At 42.1% G+C, this 20,226-nt stretch overlaps 1 protein-coding gene across 2 annotated transcripts; it reads right to left on the bottom strand.

Moving 5' to 3' along the window:
* Positions 1 to 5,046: 5,046 nt before the first annotated feature.
* On the bottom strand, positions 5,047 to 19,007 carry LOC133927450 (protein argonaute 1D-like). Of its 2 annotated transcripts, none has more exons than XM_062373923.1 (23): positions 18,871 to 19,007; positions 13,970 to 14,603; positions 13,669 to 13,877; positions 13,421 to 13,570; positions 13,200 to 13,333; positions 11,851 to 11,960; positions 11,481 to 11,587; positions 11,207 to 11,345; positions 10,958 to 11,074; positions 10,747 to 10,854; positions 8,061 to 8,132; positions 7,600 to 7,722; positions 7,348 to 7,513; positions 7,133 to 7,254; positions 6,914 to 7,051; positions 6,697 to 6,839; positions 6,545 to 6,607; positions 6,150 to 6,213; positions 5,944 to 6,079; positions 5,737 to 5,810; positions 5,541 to 5,635; positions 5,424 to 5,455; positions 5,047 to 5,325 (listed from the first exon to the last, which is right to left on the bottom strand). In XM_062373923.1, the coding sequence occupies exons 2-23, from the start codon at positions 14,549 to 14,551 to the stop codon at positions 5,114 to 5,116; spliced, it is 3,096 nt and encodes a 1,031-aa protein (XP_062229907.1). In that variant the 5' UTR covers positions 14,552 to 14,603; positions 18,871 to 19,007; the 3' UTR covers positions 5,047 to 5,113. The 2 variants fall into 2 exon arrangements, with proteins under 2 accessions (XP_062229907.1, XP_062229908.1); XM_062373924.1 differs by having other exon boundaries at positions 13,970 to 14,552.
* Between the last annotated feature and the right edge of the window lie 1,219 nt (positions 19,008 to 20,226).

Genomic DNA, 20,226 nt, shown 5'->3' with positions numbered 1-20,226 from the left:
GGTGAGGTGATCCTCACCTACTGTCAAAAATGTTACGGTGAGCACACTTCCTAAGCATCGGACCATCCGGTGGGGTCTTCTGCTTTCTCTTTGCCCTGTTCATTCTCCGGTGTGTTGAACTTGCTTAACATCAAACTATTCGGCGAGGTCAACTGCATCTGGACATAAAGCTTAGTCATGTACAAACTTGTACAGCGTCGGACTATCCGGTGAGGTCATTTTCTCTGGGTCTTCTTTAATTTAACCAAATTTTATTCTGGCTTCGGTGACTTTTTCATATATTGTATTCATGAGATCTAGTAAACAATATACTTGACACACATGTTAGACATATTGACTATGTTATTATTAATCACCAAAATCGCATACATGCTATAAGATAAATGCCACAATCTCCCTAAGGGCATATTTACTACAACCCCGCTTATACTTTCGTCCACATTTGATGTAAAAGGATTAACCTGGAGGTGTTACATTTGAAACACAAATACTTATAAGCTAGCTTGAACCTATTTAAACTACTAAGGTGGTATTAAATCTACCACACTGGAACACTTGGGCCACACGAGCTGATACCAGAAACACTTAAGCCAATGGGGGGGGGGGGTTGTGTAAAACTCCAGCCCATTAGTATTTTTGGTTTTGGCTTGTATGGCCCAAATAGTAGTTTAGATAGGCTAGGACTATCTTTTAAGCCTTTGCACTCCAAACATAACATATTGGGGTTAACTTTTTTACACAAGAAAGAAAGTTTAAGAGAGATGCTATACATATACAAGCCCGCCCTATATGTGGATTGGGCTGTAAACGAATTTTGTAGATAGAGTGTTACATCCTAAGCAACTACTCAATCCATTTACATGATGAAAAATGTTTGACTGGGTTATATGAAAAAAAGAGATGTTTGACTGAAGATGTGAGATCCTAAGCATTATTCATCAACTATCATTTGCAATAAAGAAAGTTTTATTGGCTCTTATAGTTATATCAAGATAATATAAACATATAAGAGTTCATTTTGGGCTTTTTAATAGCATAGATGCACATGACCAAAAGAAGAGTAAAAAAAAAAAGAGAACAAATGATCCAGTTCGTGGTTGACGGAGCCTCAATCGAAAGTTTATACTGTCATTCAACCCAAGTAAAATCCCCTTGACCGCTCGCTCCATAAGAGTATATTCCGACACCATCATATGTTGGTACTCCTACCACTACAATACAATATATGTATGGAGCAACCATGTATATGTATGGATAACTTGAAAATAAGAGTTAATTTTTCTCTTATTAAGAACCACATCATCTTTGCATAACCACAACGACCAACAAAAAATTGTCGTTGCTACCATTATTTTGGCTTTCCACCACTTACTAATCCCACCAAGCTAGTTACCAAATATATTTGGAACACTTCTTGGTGAGTAAAGGTTAGAAGCCACTTGAATAATAAACCATGCAAATCTCGCAAATTAGCAATCAAAAAAGAGATACCTAATCGTCTCATTTTTATAACAAAAGTAACACTTCTGACTATCTTGCCATTATCTTTTGATCAGATTATCCTTTGTTAGAACAATCCTTGTATGAAGGTACCAAAGAAATATTTTTATTTTTAATGGTGTCTTTAGTTCCCAATTTTTCTTGTTCATGATTGGTTCTTCGTTATTTATAAGTGTCTGGTAAAGTGAATTAGCTGAGAGTTTTCCAAATTTGTTCAAATTACACCAAAATTTGTTGGGTTCTTATATAATATTGATGTTGATAAGTCGAGGAAGCAAATTATTTCATGCTATCAACTTAGGGCCACTCAGGCCTCAACGGAAAGAAAATTTTGGTAGGAAGGATTGTAAAGCGTTGGTTGTTGTATCTTGTTTGTTTCGAACTATGTTATATAAGAAAGGATATTGATTGTTCAAATGTGAATTTCCTAGTTAAATATTTTCCCAAAATCTTATTTGTGGACCATTTGTAATGATAGAGGTACCAAAGCGAAGAAAATATCGCTTCACTTTCATCAATCCTGCCCAAAAATAAGAATCACTAGCCTTATATCTGACTTGCGATAAAGGTTTTGAACCCAAGTATTTATTTTGAATAAGCCAAAACCCCTCTTCGGACACTAATTTATATAACCATTTACATAATAGCGAGTTGGTTTGAACATCGAGGTGTTGTATCCCTAAACCTCCTGATTTGTATGTTGGAATAGGACACTCTATTTTGCTAAACGATACTTCTTTTGTGACTGTCACTTAACCAATAGAATCTGGAATGAAAGTAATCCAGTCTTTTAAGTACCTCTCGCGGAACTGAGTTAAGAAGGACAAGTCTACCTCCCGTCAATAAATACTGGTCCATCTAACTACTTAGACTCTTTTCAAATCTTTCATCTACTCTTTTCAGTCCGAATTTCGAAGTTTACGATAGTGTATTGGAATTCCTTGATAGCACAAAGAAAGCTCTTTCTTAGCACATCCGAATAATTCTTCATACTGATCCACACCATCTAGCGCTTCACCAAAACAAAACATTTTGTTCTTATGAAAGCTAATTTTTAGACCAGATAACAGCTCAAATGCACTTAAAAACCCATGAATTGATGGACCAGTTCTAAGGAAGCATCAGCTTATAAAAAACCAACTGAAGGTGAAAATTTCAGAGCGTCTTTGACCACTGAGGACTGAAACAATGGTCAACAGAAATAACCAAGAGAACTTGTATAACAACGAACCCTAAGATACATATTCGTAATCAAACATCGATGTCGAGTAAGTAGCATTCAAGGAGGAGGAAGGACGATAAAATCAAGAGCAACAAGTAGCTAGGAAACGGAGAAACTGCAGGGACACTGTAGTCTCCTTGGATCCGCTGCCAAAAATTATGTACCAATTTTGCAAGCTTTCTGTTGCCCTCTTAACTTTAGCTGTTAAGCGCATAATAACAATCCCAAAATAACAAATTTTGACAATCCAAAACATATATAATTCATCGTCTGGTCCATTAATATTAGAAGCAGAAGCAGTACAGTCAGTGGCTGAATAACATAGAGATTTTTTTCATGAAGAAAGCTTATTGACCCTTAACGTTACATCAAGATGATACAAGTACATAAGATTTCACTTCTAGTTTCTATATAGCACAGATGCACATAGCCAAAACACTAAAAAAAAACAAAGGAAATAAAAGAAGAGGGGCGACCATAACAAACGATCTATGACGGGCCTTCAATCCGAAATTTAGACTGTCATCCAAACCGGGTAAAGATACCCTTCACCGCCCGTACCATAAGAGAACATGCAGCCTCCACCATATGCCGGTGCTCCTATCGCTATAACACAGCCCATGTACGGAGCCACCCCATACATGCAAAGATAACCTGCAAAAGGAAAGTTAATTTTCCTATTGTTAAAAATCACATAGTTTCTGCATAGCTACAACGACCAACAAAAAGCTGTCATTGCTACCATAATTTTGTCTCTCCAAAGTTTATTAACATCTCGAAGCCAATTGCCAAACATATTTCTAACGCTTCTAGGTGGGGTAAGATTTAAACCATGCACAAAGGGTATAACAGCAATAAAAAAGAGATGCTTAATCATCTCATTCTTATAACAAAAGCCACACTTAGAACTACCCTGCCATTGTCTCTTGAAAAGATTATCTTTATTAGGAGGATCTTTTTTAAGGTCCCAAAGAAAGATCTTTATCTTTAGATGTATTTTAATCTTCCAAATTTTCTTATTTCTTCGAGGTTCATCATTATTAATCAAGGCCCGGTAAAAGGGATCGAACTGAGAAAGTGTCATGTTTGGTCAGCTTTCACCGAAATTCATCGGGTTCAGATGTAAGAGTGATGTTGATAAGGCGAGAGAGCATGTCGTTCCATGCTATCAACTTAGGCCTGATCAGGTTTCGATAGAAAGCAATGTTTAGAGGAAAAGACTACAAAACGCTAGCTACCATATCTTGTTTGTTATAGGCTATGTTATAGAGACCAGAATATTGATTGCTCAAAGGTGAGTTACCAAGCAAATTATCTTCCTAAAATCTGATCTCTGAGCCATCTCTAACTATGAAGGTACCAAAGTAAAAAAGATATCACTTCACCTTCATCAAACATGTCCAGAAGTGCGAATCCCCAGTGTTCCAGCTAACTTGAGAAAGTGATTTTGACTCCAAATATTTATTACACGAAAGGTTCTACCAAATCCCTTCCTCGAAAACTAATTTGTATAACTATTTGCATAGCAGCGTGTTGTTTTGAGCATTTAGATTTTGCATCCCTAAACCCCCTGATCTTTAGGTTGGCAGAGAACACTCCATTTAGCTAGTCGATATTTCTTTTTGTAACTGTCATTTTGCCAGAAGAATTTGAAACAAAAATAATCCAATCTTTTAAAAAACCCGCATGGAATAAAAAGGACATCATATAAGTTGAAAGACTACTAATCACAGAGTTGAGAAGGACAAATCTCCCACTCGTCGATAAGTACTTGCTCATTCGAATGCTCAGTCTTTTTGGAGTTTACAGTAATGGATAGGTATTCTCAGATATCACAAAGAAACTCCCCCTTAGCACATCTGAAAATTTCTTCGCAGTGACTTATACTATCATTTGCTTTCCTAAAATAGAATAATTCACTCTTGGAAATTGATTTTCGAGCATAGTGACTTATACTATCATTTGCTTCCCTAAAATAGAGCAATTCACTCTTGGAAATTGATTTTCAAGCATGATAATTGCTCGAAGATGCAGGGTAGACGTTTCTAGTTTCTCGCCTTTTTAGGTTATAGTCTATAAAAGGATTGTATCATTCGCGTATTAGAGAGTTAAGAGGCCCCTAAACTAGATGAGGATTAAACCATTAACTTGATCAGCTCTATTCGCTCTTTCGATAGGTAGCTAATATGTCAGCGACCATATTAAAATAGATCGGTGATCCCTTGACGAAGCCTTTTTTGGTTTGGAAGAATAATATAGAGTCAAAGCGGCGACAGAAAATATGCAATGCAATGCAGGACACACGAGTCATGGATCCTCAAGCAGTAGGAGATGACATGAGCAGAAGCAAATCAGACAGACGCAGATATATAATACTCCATCAGCTCAGGCTCAGCAGTAGAACATGACACTCTTGACGCTGTCCTTGAGCACAGGCAGGGGCCTGACGGCTCCACCGGCGGCCGCGCGGGTGCTGCGGGACGTCGACTGCCCATGCCCTCCACGGCCAAGGGCGCTCGCCATTGAACCGCTGTCCGAGCTGTCCGGCTCCATGTAGAAACGGGCGCGGAAGGCAGCCAGATGAGCGTAGTATGCAGGTGGAACTGTAACCAAGTACAGTATTTTCGTCAGAGATGTTGATTTCTCCAGGGAGCAAATCTCACAACTGTAACCAAAACGAACTTTCACAAACACAACTTACCGATAGATACAGAACGTGTGCACCTCGCATAGCTGCACAAGCAATTTGAAAACTTACTAGACTGTTAATTGGTTGTTCAAAATGTTGACAACTTATGTATAGCAGTTTGGAGCTTACGTGTAGCAGAGGTTGTTGGTAAGAGTCTGCAGTGCATCAGCCGTGAACTTGTTCTCATCCCACAGGACATGGTAATGAGCAGGACGGCTTGTGCCCTGTTTTGTTTTTTACGAGGGAGGGAGACCCACGTACGCCTTACATATTAGTACACGTTTTAACTAGAGAAATGACGGATGGAACAAGGCCTTTCTGTTACCTTGATGCCAGCATGGCTGCACAGGAAGAAGTCGAACTCTGTAGGATGGCAAATCTTGGAGTCCACAACAGTACCTGCAATTCAAAGCAAAGAAAAAAAAAAATCAAGCAAGTTAATTAGATTACGAAAATGCAGCTAAGGATTGCTGAAAAAAGAAATATACATGCAATCAGCAGAATGTTCTAAAATACATGTTTGAATGCTCACCAGGTAGTATGTTTCCACTCCTATCAACTGCATTCTGATCATTGTGGTTGTGTGCAAATAATCTCGTGTGGTGCCGTTTCTGGACCACGATGAAAGTCACCTGTGGCTGGTAATTTGCTTCCAGCGACGCGCAAGCCTGAGGCAGACACAGAATAGTTGGATCAAGCAGTAACTCTCATGACCTAGCAGGCAAAGTGAAAAGTTACCTTTCGAATTGCATCAAGCTCATGCAGAAGAACTTGGTAAAACTGGCCTTCACTGACACCATCCCTGTCAAAGGTAACCACATTAACCCGCAAGTATACCACAACAGGGTTTTAGAACTTATCTACAGGTCAGATACGAGCTAGCGGTAATCGATCTGCACTGAACTCTAGTTATGAAGCATGCCGTTCTTATCAAAGAAAAAAAAAAAAAAAGTGCAGAATCGGGTTGACTCGATAAATAAAAAACAGACTAGCTACTCAATTCCATCAACTCAATACTATCTGGGGTTCAATATCCTGCCACTGGCCAGGAATTCCAGTAGCTAGACAGTTACAGCAGGTTTTTGGAACATGTGCCTCAAAGCAAGAGTGGAAGTTTCTGTAAGAGATCACACCTATAGAATATTAGTCGCTGGGGCTTTTGACCAGTTGATTTTTTGAAGGATATAAGCAGCTCCCTGCAAATGTGGAACGTAACATGTATTACTTATGATGTAGGTGAACAGACAGAGGAGAGGAAGGAGAGAGGGGGCCTTGGTGACCATACCTGATCATGCCACCATAGATGGTTCCTCTCTGAGGGACATGTGTGACCTTATACAGATCCTCTATTAACTCTTGCCTATGAGATTGAGCAGAAACTAAACCAGCATACTTTGTCACCTCAGGCCAATCTTGGGAGGCCACAACCTGCAGGGTTAAACAATTGCTTGTTAATGTGCAAATGAACAGTCACAAAACATGAGTTTGATACTTCAACTTACGGCAGCAATTGAAGGGCTGCTATCTTCGCCAGGATGAGGATGGGTTACATCAGCACCAAATATGATGGTAGGCCTGTCAGTGACCAAAGGAATGCGTCTTGACACTGCATCAACCAGTACAGTGTTCCTTCCTCCAACCTTCAAAAACAAAGATTGTGTTGGATTCAACTACTGAAAAATGAAACAAAAACGATAAAGCAAAATCAAAAGGAAACCAACCTTGACATTTATCTTCAGAGCAAGATTTGCCAGTATCTGTTTGTTCATTTTAAAAACTTGCTTCGCACAGCAGCACTGCGAAACCAACCCAAGGTCTATTTCGCAGACACGCTTCAAATCACCTGATACCAACAGTGGCATTTGACACCAATCATGAGCGCAATAATTTAGGAATAAACATAAAAGGAGCCACATGGTGTTGAAAGTTTAGATACCATAAAGAGAGCCATTGTTGTCAGGAAGTATCCCGATAAGCAAATCAAGTTCCTTGCGCTGTGGTCCTAGCATGTTCAAGGCATCATGGAACCTGGCTTTCAAAGCTCGCTCCACTTGATCAGGATGTGCATGCATAGGAGGAAGAATAGGCTCCAAAGCAAAGTCCTACAATCACTTTATACTGTTACTGCCACAAACAAGTAGATGAAGTGGATACTGGCCATTTCAGTAAGCGTTCCAGGGGTACTTGCCATTCCTGAGGCTTGGCACATGCGAGCAAGTTCACGACAGAATCCACTAACAATGCTCTCTTGCACGTTTCGAGCAAAGTTGACACACATCCAGCTCCTGACTCTACCACCATTTACCATTTTCTAGATAAGGAAAAATGAAAATAAATCACAAGTCATTAGGCAAATTAATTAAGAAACACTTGTTTGATTTGCGAAGTATAGAACTAGTCAGCTTCAAAATAAAGTATAGAACTAATGCTAATAATTAGGCCAAAACTAAGTGGAACTGATGCAGCTGTATTAGTGATTGAACAATATTTTAACCAGCCGAAAATTCTTCAAGAGTGCATAGGTTTCCCAACTGAACAGCTTATGCATACTATTTCATCATAAAAAAATGGAACCAATATGGTCAAATCTTAAGCTCTAAATAATGTCCAAACTATTATTCAGAAAAAAATGGTTAAAATGTTTAGTACCTTGTTCATCATATTCCACTGACCAACTCTAGGCAAGCAGTCCTTCTCTCTACCAGTCTCATTATACTTGAGCTGCATCAATGGAAACAAAACAGAAGGGTTTAAAAATGTTTTTTTCTCGAACACACAGGAGAGCTGTGTGTCATTATATTAAGAAAAAGAAACAATCGATTACAAAACCGTACCAACGCCCGAGTTAGTTTTTAGTTACATGTGTGCCACTAACATAGCTAGCGGCCCGACGAAACACTCACACGAACAACGAGCGCAACCCTATTGCACCCGACGCATCCCAGCAACTAGCCTCCTTAAAGATCTCACGCAGCAAGGACGCCACGTTGGGCCAAATGGCATCAAAGACGCAATGGTTGTGATGCTTCCAAATGGACTAGGTCACTAGGATAACGAGAGAGTTGAGTCCGTTACAAACCCCCTTGGGGAACTCCGCTTTGCGCTTTCCACCACCATTGCTAGAAGACGGACTCAACTCCATCCGGCACCAAAGCCTACAGGCCAACACGTTGGAGTGCCTTGAACCAGACCTCTCTGGCGAACACATAATCTGCGAGCATGTGTTGGACTGTTTCGTCCGTCTGGTCACAAAGTGGGCAACAAGGGGGATAGTGAAGGCCGCAGCGTGCAAGACGGTATGCCGTCCAGCATCTGTTGAGCGTGGCCAGCCAGATAAAGAATTTGGCCCACGACGGCGCCCAGGTCTTCCAGATCCTCCTGTATGGCTCGAAAGCGATGGCACCCATGAATAACCGATGATAAACCGAGTGGGTGGAGAAAGTGCTTGAAGCCGAGAGCAGCCATAGATGTTGGTCGGGGCACCCCCTCCAACAAGACCCTCCCCTCCAGAGCATCCCAAACATGCAGGTAGTCGACCAAAGCTGGCCGGAGAGTCCACCACAAATGTCATGAATCCCAGACCGATTCTGTAGAGCCTCAAAGACAGTTCTCCTGGCGATGGCGCGCTTCGCAACAAAAGGCAACAAGTGAGGCGCCATGTCCAACAGGGAGCAACCATTGAGCCATTGATCCGACCAAAATATAGTGGGCCTCCCTTCGCCCACCACGGTACCCATAGACACCGTGAACAGAGCACGGGCGTTGGCATGAACCGGAGACCGAGCGCCGCCCATGGCGGATCGGGTTGTGTTTTCTGCATCCAAAGCCACCTCATCCGTAGCAACCAACCGAGCACATCCAGATTGTGGATGCCAAGACCACCAAGCTCCCGCGGCCGACACACCCACTGCTAAGCCACAACATAGTGGCCACCTTGCACATTGCGACGTCCCTTCCACAGGAAAGCCCTCCTTCGCTTGTCGATGGCTTTAGTCACCCATTTGGGCACATCCAAGGCCAGGAGAGTATGGATAGGAACGGCCTTAAGCACCACGCTAACTAGGACCGCTATGCCCACGATATTCATCAACCGTGCCTTCCAACCAGGCAGCAGATCATCGATCGTATCCACAATCAGTTGCAACTCAGCCTTGGATAGCCTACGAATCAACAAAGGAACTCCCATGTACTTGCAAGGGAAGTCTGAAACTATGCACGGCAGCTCCGAGCGCACAAGATCCAAGCTGAACTCCGGGCACCGAATAGGGATGACCGAGCTCTTATGCATATTGGTACACAAACCTGACGACTCACCAAAGCAATGCAAGATCCCTTTGGTGATAGACAATGTCGAGCCAACGGATGAATGAAAAGCACCACATCATCGGCATACATGTAAACGCGATGACCTATACTCCTGTTTGCCAGCGGTAGAAGAAGACCTTCCAGTCCAACTTTGTTAAACAAAGCGTTTAGCATGTCCATGACAAGGATAAAGAGCATCGAGGACAACGGGTCACCTTGATGGAGACCCCTACGGTGCTCGATCACCTCACCTGGGTAGCCGTTGAGTAGAACTCGGGTGGATGAAGAAGCCAACAGGTTGCAAACCATGGCCCTCCACTGAGGACTGAACCCCAAATGCTCAAGTACCTCGAGCAGGAAAGGCCAAGAAACGGAATCGAATGTCTTTGTTATATCTAACTTGAGAAGGAGGTTTCCCTTGACCGTGGAGGAACCTGGCCATCTGCTGAACGAGGAGGAAGTTCTCATGGATGCAACGACCTCTGATGAAAGCAGACTGGTTCACGGACACGATCAACTGCACTTTAGGCACAAGCCGATTCGCCAAGAGCTTGGTGACCAGCTTGGCAAAACTATGCACCAAGCTAATCGGTTAGAAGTTGTGAACCTGCACCGCGCCCGATGACTTAGGAATGAGGACCAGAAGAGCCAAATTCAGGAGGTGGAGCTTCCTAGATCCCCCATATGAAGCATGTAAATTGCCACCAAGACGTCGTCTTTGACGACCGGCCAACAAACTTTGTAAAAATGGCCCGTAAACCCGTCCGGACCCGACTCCTTGTCTAGTGGCATGCTTTTGATCGTGTCCCACACCTCCCTCTCAGTGAATGGAAGGACGGCAGATTTGAAAATGTTACAAGGAATTATGAAGTATGTTAATCACCCACCTTTTTACGACACCCTCTCATGTAACCATCAATATGGTATTACACCCATTCAGAAACAGGAATCGCTAAGACAGAAGGGTGAAGGGAACAATAAAAAAGTACTTCAAAAGCCATTGCCTCAACATGAGTGAGTTTCAACCTACCCGAGGAGCAGGTAAAATCCGTGCCTCAACTGAAGCCAAACGCTCACTGATCTTAATGCCAAACTCTTTAGCATAAGGATCCTCATGGTAGGAGTTATGATTCACCATCTGCGGACACAAAAAATAGGTTGTATTTTGCATAAGCATGTGAAGGAGCAAACGACAAGAGAGCCCCAAAAGAACTAAAACAAGAAGAAAAAAAATGCTATACCTGAATTATGTCACGCTCCCGATCATGTGGACGCTGGCATGTCTCCTCTAAAAGAGCTCTTATCTGACTCTTGCTTAATCTCTTGGAGTACCTCTGTCCCTCCACTATTTTGCAGACCTGAGTAAACTCAGCTCTTTAAGCACAAATCGGAAGCATATCTTTGGGTACCAAGGTTTAACAAGGATCAAAACAATAGTGTCGAGATTTACTACAAAAGACAAGAAGAGCAGCTTCAGCACTTAAGCTTACCTCCATTGGAAGGTAATTTGGACGCTGATGATTGCCAACTTGTAGACAGGGTAGGTAGGTGTGCTGGATGGCAAAGCCGTATGTCTCTTGAAAATATTGTACAACAGACTTCATTGTGCCTCCTTGATCAACGGGAAAACTGTGGCAAAATAACATCAATTTCTTTTAGTAAAATAAGACTAGTATCCTAGGATGTCTTTTTTTCTCTGAACAAATGCCCCAGAAGGGAAAAGGTAAACACAACAGTGCATGAAGGAACAAGGAATGTCAATACGTTAGCTCCCGAGTTGCCTGAGATGTTAAACCAGCTATTCGATACTTTCGTCGCATATTGCCACGGTGAGTAACTTCCACTTTCACTCCTCTTAGGGCCTTCTTGATCTAAAGTTTTGGACAATAACACAGAAGTTGGTTGTTGAATCAGTTAGTAAAATGACAAATAGAAAACAAGCAAGGGCAGCTCCGATATATAAGACAACACGAAACCGTTGAGACTAAGATGATATTACTGTGATGTGGGAACATATGCAACAAATGATAGTGGACTTCTATCTTACAGAAATAGAAGGTACCAAGTTTACGTTTGAACTTAGTTCTTTCTAAGTGAAACGATAATTTGAACATGAAATGTTAGCTAAGCATACCTTAACACGTTCAGCATCTGAGAGGAGCCTAGAGTGGATGTCAGTATTTAAAAGCTGTGCAACAAAATCAAGGACAGGTAACGGCTCGAAGAAAGCAGTAGCCGACATATCTGAAAGGCATAAAAAAGTGGAGAATGTAAATCGTGGAACAAAAAGTTTAAAGCATCACCAAAATAAGGCATCACTATCAAGACTGATCAATGTAATAGAACCTGTCTTCTGAATTGCAATAAAGGGGCAACCCAAAAAGATGATAAGAGGTCATATGTATATGGCTGGGTTGATGATGTGCCCAAAAGATATACTAAAAGAGTAAAACCTTAAGTTATGAATGATAATTGTTGGGAAAAGAAAATATATTCCACGAACAAAGTGTGGCGAGTGCTAATTCACTAAAATGATTTAAGCTTGGAGAAGAAATGAAGATGGATAGAACACCACTGATTTCTAGGCAAATTTATCCCTTTAACTTTGTGAACAAGGGTCTGTATTTATACTGTTATTTATCGTGTGAATGCACAAATATGCCCATACGAGGCTAATAGAGATACAAGTTTTTTACTGTATCACAGAGTATAGGGACAATCCCGTAATTGATAGCCACGGCTGGTGGGGCGGTTGTCCTAGTAGCTGGTCATCTATTTCGACGTCACATTGCATCAGCTTGTCAGATAGTCACCACTTGTGTCAGTGTGTCAAGAGGTCATCGCTTGACTGGTATTAAATACCGGTCTCTTCACTGCAAGTGGAGATGACCTACGGGCTCCCTCCTGATTGATCTTTCTGAATGGCTGATAGCTTCGGAGATCAAGAGGGCCCTGAAGGCACGGCCTTCGAGACCTCTCCAGAGCCATAGGATCTCAGAGGAGTCCTGAGCCTGATAACCCTCGGGCCTAGACTAGCGGAACCAAGGGGGCATCGAAGGTCCTTGATGGCGACCCCTAACAATAATGCTACCTAGTCGAAATGCATTTTATCATATCATTTGTGAGCTTCTTGTTGGGAATATAATTAGCAGTTATGGCCTTTCCATCAGCAAGAAAATGACTTTGTTTATTCATGTAACTAAACTTTTTATATATGAGGTCCTTCATGAGGCATGACAAAATTAATTAATCATATCAATGGCCAGCACTGGAAAGATTGGAGATGTGAAGCTCGTAGGGAGCTTGGTCACAGATTCAAATATTTTTATCAGCATCACCCAGATTGCATACCTATTGGAAGGGCTTATGTCCGAATGTTATGGCTATAAAAACAAGATTTATAAAAACAGATCGCTGACTGTGTTGTTTCACCATTTATTACATGCACACATCCATGAGAGAGAGGGAGGGAGAGAGCTTTACCGATATTCAATGACAAGCCCATTTGAGTAGGACGAATGCTCTGGTAAAATCCACGCCAGCTTTCCAATCCCTCGCCAAGGGATCGCCTCCTCCCCAGGTTAGGAGAGAAGAACAAGCGACCAAATGGTACATATCTGTGAATCAACGGGGTGGAAAGCATCAGCATATATACAGTTGTAATTCATTTATCCTAGTATGTGACGCCTAGAGGTTCATTCTACCTTGCCGTTGGCAGCTCTCGCAGGACAATATCAAGAACTTGCAAGGCCTCTTGAGGAGCCTCTGCCTGCCTTCCAGCTATAAATTGCTCAAGACGATGAAGATCAGCTCTCGCAGCAAATTTAATCACCACCTTAAAAGTTTTCTGACGCCTAGATCATAGAAAAGACAACAAGAAATGTCAAAACATGATGCTTTCCCCTAGCTAAGACCAGGAAAACGTGCCAATAGGAATGGCTCAAGGACAGACCTCTCCAAACCAGAACCATCATCTTCCTCAAGTAAAGTGATGTGAAATTCTTTTGAAGTAAATGGCAATGGCCCAGCTGTGTAAAGGCTCTTTCTACCATCATAGGCTGGAAGCCGCCCTCCCAAGTATGATACCTTGTGCAGCCTCACCAACTCTTCCATCACAGAACGGCTCACAATACGTGATGTTACTTCAGGGGTGATTGAAACCTGTCAAGGGACAACACCATGACACAAAATTTCAAAAGTCAAGAACATCTAAGTTATAGAGAGGATGCTGAAAGATAGACCATGCAACATACATCATACTGATGAAGATCCTTGTCAGGCAGTTCAGCAAAGAAGTGATTTGCCTTCACCAAACATCTGGTGCCAATACTTCCATTTCCTGGTCGATGAGGAAACTTATATGAATTGCTCGGCACTGGAAATGCTTGCACGATCGATTCATCCTGTACAGACATATCTTTCAGCTGGTCTGTGATTTCCATTGTAGGAGCGCGTGGTGACAGCTCCGGAGAGCCTGCTTCTGGTGAGGAGATGTTGTCCATTGCTTGGCGCAGCTCGGAAGCTATGGCGGACGGGCCAGCCCCACGTCCACCTCTACCACCACCGTAGTAGTGTGGTGGCTGCACTCCGCTGGAAGTCTGGCCATGGTCCAAATACCCTCCAGCAGGAGCAGTAGGCTGCCACTGCTGCGACGTCATTGTTCCACGAGGTTGTCTCTGCTGGTAGTAGCCTGCTCCATGACCACCCTGTGGGAATTGCTGATAGTAGGATCCACCGCGACCACCAACACCTCTTCCAGGACCTCTTCCACCACCAGGCTCAGCAGCCTGTGAGCCCTCGCCAAACCCAGGCAGTCTTGGTCTCCAAGATCCCATGCTGAGGAGTGAGGACGGTGAAACAGTGATGTTGACAAATTAAATCGATGATCTACCAAGAGAGTAAAGTCCAGCTCTTATAATCTAATCGGAACTGTGAAAATATACACGCATACACATAGCTGAAGAATTCAGACAGCGATGAATTGTACAGATCTAGAAGTCGGTATTAACAAAAGCAAGCTAAGGAGGTTCATAGTAAACTTGGTTTGTTTGTTAATGCTTAACACGGTCACTATCTGAAAGAGTCTTACTTTAGCTCTAGATAGCATAAGAGAATATATAGTGTCTGGTTCCTCCAAGAAAAAAAAGAATATATAGTGCAGTGGCTGAGCTATCATGAACAATTCAATACACCTAGACAAGAATGGATTGGTCTTGCGAGGACTTACAGACCGAGGTCACACAAAACTAAACTAAATAACAGTATGAGCATACTCAACTATTTCGAGCAACTGAAACAAAAATCGATACTTAGAGATAACTTGTGATAACCAAGTAAAGACTACAAGTGAACTAAAGATAGATAATTACATTACGAGAACATAATATATAAACTTAGGCATAAGAAGACCGAAGGGAAGAACACCCTTTGGTTTGGGAGTTGGAAATGGCTCCAAAAACAAACAAGAAAAAATGATCAAGAAGCATACTTTTAATATGATGAATCAAGAACTAAAATGCATGCTAAACTAACCAAATGAAGAAAAAAATGATGTAAAAACATAATCAGAGGTCAAACATGTAAAGTGATCAAAAGAATTTTAGGGAAAATTGCTAGCTAACAGGTTGGCACCCAGACTGCAAGACATTGTTTCAAGAAGTCAAAGTGCTTTTATCAAAAATCGCTGCATTCACGACAACTTTGTCTATGTCCAGAGTGTCACCAAGGTGTTGCACAGGGAAAAAAGGCCGTCCCTTTTCATCAAGCTGGACATTTCGAAAGCTTTCGATTCGGTAAATTGGCAATTTCTCATTGAAGTGCTGGTCAAGCTTGGGTTCGGCCGAAGGTGGACAGATTGGATTTGTCAACTGCTGGCTTCTTCCTCCTCTCGCGTTATGCTCAATGGAGAGCCGGGTAAGGAGTTTTTCCATGCTAAGGGTCTCCGGCAGGAGGACCCTCTCTCTCCTATGCTCTTCATCATTGCAATCGACCCATTGCAAAGACTTGTTTCAATGGCGGAGAACATTGGTCTGCTGAACCCGGTCCTGCCAACTAGAGCAAAATTGAGATGCTCCTTATTCGCTGATGACGCAGTAATCTTCACCAACCCGGATAAGCAAGAGCTGCAAACTTTAGATGAGATCCTTACAGCATTTGGGAAATGCTCAGGTTTGATTACGAATCTTTCAAAGACCGAGTTGTTTCCGATAAGATGTCAAAATGTCGATTTGGAGGACCTTCTCTCTGTGTTTCCGGGACAGATTAAAGCCTTCCCTTGCAAATATCTCGGGCTACCTTTGCACGTAAGAAAGCTAAGGAAGGTGGATGTTCAGCCTCTGATTGATAAGGTAGGAGGAAGACTCTCGGGTTGGAAGGGACAGTTTTTCTCCTTGGCCGGGAGAGATGCTTTGGTTAAATCGGTCCTCTCTACGCAGCCGACCTACCACCTAACAGTGTTCCCTTTGCAAAAGTGGCTTGCGAAGAGAATTGATAGCATTAGAAGGGCTTTTCTTTGGAAAGGGGAGGCGCCAGAAAAGGTCTCGGGAGGTCATTCTTTGGTGAACTGGAAATGCACAGCTCGGCCAAAAGAGCGGGGAGGTATGGGCATCCTGGAGATCGAAACTTTTGCTAAAGCTTTAAGATTGAGATGGTTGTGGTATCAATGGACAGACAAGGACCGACCGTGGGCTCATCTACAACCTCCGGTTGACAAAACAGACAGAGACCTTTTCATGGCATCCACAACGGTAACGGTAGGAAAAGGAGATAAGACACAATTTTGGCATGATAGCTGGGTTCATGGACTTGCTCCGAAGGTGATTGCATCGGAATTGTTCAAACTGGCATCAAGGAAGCACAGAACAGTGAGGAAAGAGTTACTCAATGACAATTGGATTCGGAGTTTGCGCCAATTAACAACACAGGAGGAACTAGCCCAGTTTAGTGATCTATGGTCTGCAATTCAGAGCACACATCGGGATCAGTCTGTGGAAGACGAAATAAAATGGAAATGGACTGCGGACGGAATCTACTCAACAAAGAGTGCTTACAAAATTCAGTTCTCAGGGGCAGTGAACCGGATCCAAACCCAGGCTATTTGGACAGCAAAAACAGAGCCTAAGTGCAAGACCTTTGCTTGGTTGGCAATTCAAGGCAAGATTCTCACAGTTGACAACTTGATCAAAAGAGGTTGGCTACAAAACCACGATAACTGCCAATGCAAGCTATGCTCAAATGCGGATGAGAATGTCAATCATTTGCTGAAAGACTGCGCATTTACTCGCCGTGTTTGGCAATACGTTGCTCCTTGGTTCGGTTGGGATATTGTGCCAAGCCTAAATGAATTGTCCAACATTCGGACATGGTGGCGTAAAGCGAGACGTAAGATTACCAAAGAAAATCGAAAAGATTTCAATGGAGAAGTTATCTATTTTTGGTGGAATATTTGGAAGGAGAGGAATCGTCGAGTATTCCAAAATCAAAGCAAGGATGAAGTCGTCATTGCTACCAGAATAAAAGAGGATATTGATCAAAGGAACCGGGCGTGGATCTTGGCTTAGTTAGGGTTTGGGTCCTAGGTTTTTGAGGGCGCCCGGCTTCTTGTGGTGGGTTCCTTCGTTTGGTTTGTGCCTCGGTTCTCACCGAGCGCGGTTGGACCTTTTGTTGTTTCCTCCCTTGTTTTGGCTTGTCGAACTGGTTTGGGTCCGTCCTGATCCTTTTATGTTTCGTTTTCTCCTTCTCTAATATAATTCGGCAATTCTCTTGCCGTCCTTTCGAAAGAAAAAAAATTTAGGGAAAAGAGCAGAAAATATTAGGATGCCAGACAAAATAGGATCTTGACACCCCAAAATTATGTTAAAATCATATCTTTCTTGCAGAAAAAATGTGGAGCATTTCCGCATATTGATGCCAAGAAGGTATGGAGAGAAAAGGAACCCAGAATGCCTGAAGTATAAGGAAAACAGGGAAATATCGAGGAAATTGAACGCTCTAACTTAAAGGTCTCAGCTTTTGCCCACAAAAAACTCACATACCGAAATTACAAAGGAAGATTTACAACAGGTAAGAAAAAACAATGAAAAGGTACAGAAGGAGCGTGCTCAATTCACACACACCCAGCCATAGGACCAAAAGCATAGCCATCTTATATTTACTAATTGGAGGCTCCTTTTGGTGCCTCCATATTAATCTTAGGAAAATCCTAGAAATTCTTATAAAAAAGTAAAACATCCGACCGTCGAATTAATTGATTGACTAACTATAACCATATATCAACAATTAAAAAAAACAAAAGATTAAAAAATAAATCATAGAGTCCAACTCCAAGACTACTTCTTACCTTGCTTTTCCTTTCTTTCTTTTTTGTTATAGATACCCTTTGTCCAATAAGGTTACGTTAGCAAACTCCAACTTAGTTACGTTAGCAATCAATACACTTTTCCAAATCAATTAAAATATGCCAATTAAATATGCGTATAATCAAACATTACGAAATTAAAACAACAGAACGCAAACATATTACGGATTCTCACATAAAAATAATATCAAAGAATTTATAATGTATTTCAAAAAATAATATGGGATTCGATGACGACATTAAAAATAATAATAATTTCAAAAAATCAAGAAACAAATAAAAATTAATTTGCATAACACATAAAATGAAAATTATAAATTAGATCTATTCACAAATAATAAACATGATTCTAATATTATAAACAAAAATTACATTATATTTTACATCCTAATATTTAAATATAAATAGCTGATGTATCTTAGCATACAACCATTATTAACACAAATATCTAGAATTCAGCTGTAAGCTAAATTTCTAGCCTGTGCAGTCGCACAGGTTGATGCGCTAGTAATGAGAAATTAGAAAAGAAAGAAACAACAGGACAACACAAGCACACACATTGCCGTACACAAGGTCTTCTGATGTATATCAACACCTAAACACACCGGAAAACAGAGAAGGCGAGAAGAAATAACGGGGTAGACACAGAAATCAGGAACCAAAACACAAGAAACAGACGATTCCTCAGGGAGAAAAAAAGCCGGCAGAACCGTGGGAAACCAACTGGAAGGGGGAAAAAGAAATGGAACAGATCGAGGCGTCTCGGAGATGAAGGTGGAATATGAAGCTCGTGATCACCTTGGCCAGATGGAGATCAAGGTTTCAACTACAGGAACCCTCTCTGTTCTCTCAGTATAGCAGTGTCATATAGAGAGATGAGGAGAAAACGCCAAGGAGAGGAGCTATTTATGTAGCAGTAGTATCAGTAGCAGAGCCTTGCAAGGCCTACTACTCCTCGCATGCCGTCCTCCTGACTCCTGCTATTTGTAATTTCTGGTGCTGTTGCTTTCTTGGTTGGTTGGGAGGGGGTATTATGTTGGTTGATGAGATGTATAGGATATTTCAGAGTGTTACGTGATGGTAATATTGCAGAAATGCATGCTGCCTCCTCTGGGTACAATGTTACAACCTCTATGCAAAAACCTCTACCAACATCACTGAAATATCTGCCTCAGGCATATAAGAAAAGGATACTTGTCAAATTTAAAACGCCAAATTGTACATTTTATTCAAAATATCCAACCCAATCAATTACCATAACATATGCCGTCCACTATGTCTTCGTAAGCAAATCTGACTGACTCGACTACACCGGTTCGTGACCAACGACCGGAGACCAGACTCAATTATTAGGCTCCCCATCCCTATAGACTGTAGTACCCGATGAACAGTGGTGCAGTACTGTTCCTTACTGGCAGTGGACTCTTTAAAGTACATACATGCCTGAGATGGCCTTGGAGCCAGACCACCACACCACTTCTGCGAGAGCTGTGACTACGACTACGATTGCACTAGCAGGACCAGCTCGTGATCCTCGACAGTTATGCTTCAACAGTTGAGCGTGTTCTAGCTGCAATACCAAGCAGCATGTCATGTTTCTTACAGCAGTCATTCATACACACGTACTACAATAAGATTGCCAATGATAGGATAGAGGGAATAGATCGATGTTCGTGCGTACGTACCTCAGGGTAGCTCAGCATTCAAAGCATTGACGATGCGGCCATGCAGGAAATCATGCATGCAGGAAGATCCACGACAGCGCCCCCCCCCCCCCCCGGGGGGAAATATTTGCAGAGGGAGAGATAAACTCAGCAGACCGGAGCACCATCCGAATCGATCTCCTTCAATTCAGCTCCTCTCCAATCTCCAGCAATGTATGCAGAGATCCTCTCAGTCTGCAGAGCAATGACTGCAAATATGCAGTGCTCGTGTGAAGAGAAATATAGTAGAGTAACAAAAGGACAGGGAAACAGACAGATCAAGAGTCAAAATTCACACATGCAGATAGATATGCAGCAATGCAAATCACGGTCGAGGCGGCACTGTCGGAATTACGCCGGAGTTAAGAACGCCGGCGAGCTCTCTCTCTCTCTCTCTCACGCGTGAACTGGAAGATGAGCAGTGAACACTCGGTTCTTTGGTGCTCTCAGA

The sequence above is a fragment of the Phragmites australis genome, chromosome 8, assembly GCF_958298935.1.
Source record: "Phragmites australis chromosome 8, lpPhrAust1.1, whole genome shotgun sequence".
Classification (NCBI taxonomy): Eukaryota; Viridiplantae; Streptophyta; class Magnoliopsida; order Poales; family Poaceae; genus Phragmites; species Phragmites australis.
This window is presented reverse-complemented; position numbering and strand designations above follow the sequence as displayed.

Bases quoted from the DNA above. Each gene is read 5' to 3' on its own strand.
- LOC133927450 (XM_062373923.1), bottom strand. From the start codon at position 14,551: ATGGGATCTTGGAGACCAAGACTGCCTGGGTTTGGCGAGGGCTCACAG. The intron at 13,571-13,668 runs GTCTGTCCTTGA...TCTATGATCTAG, and splicing joins GATGGTTCTGGTTTGGAGAG to GCGTCAGAAAACTTTTAAGG. The intron at 11,075-11,206 runs GTAAGCTTAAGT...GAGTTTACTCAG, and splicing joins CAAATTACCTTCCAATGGAG to GTCTGCAAAATAGTGGAGGG.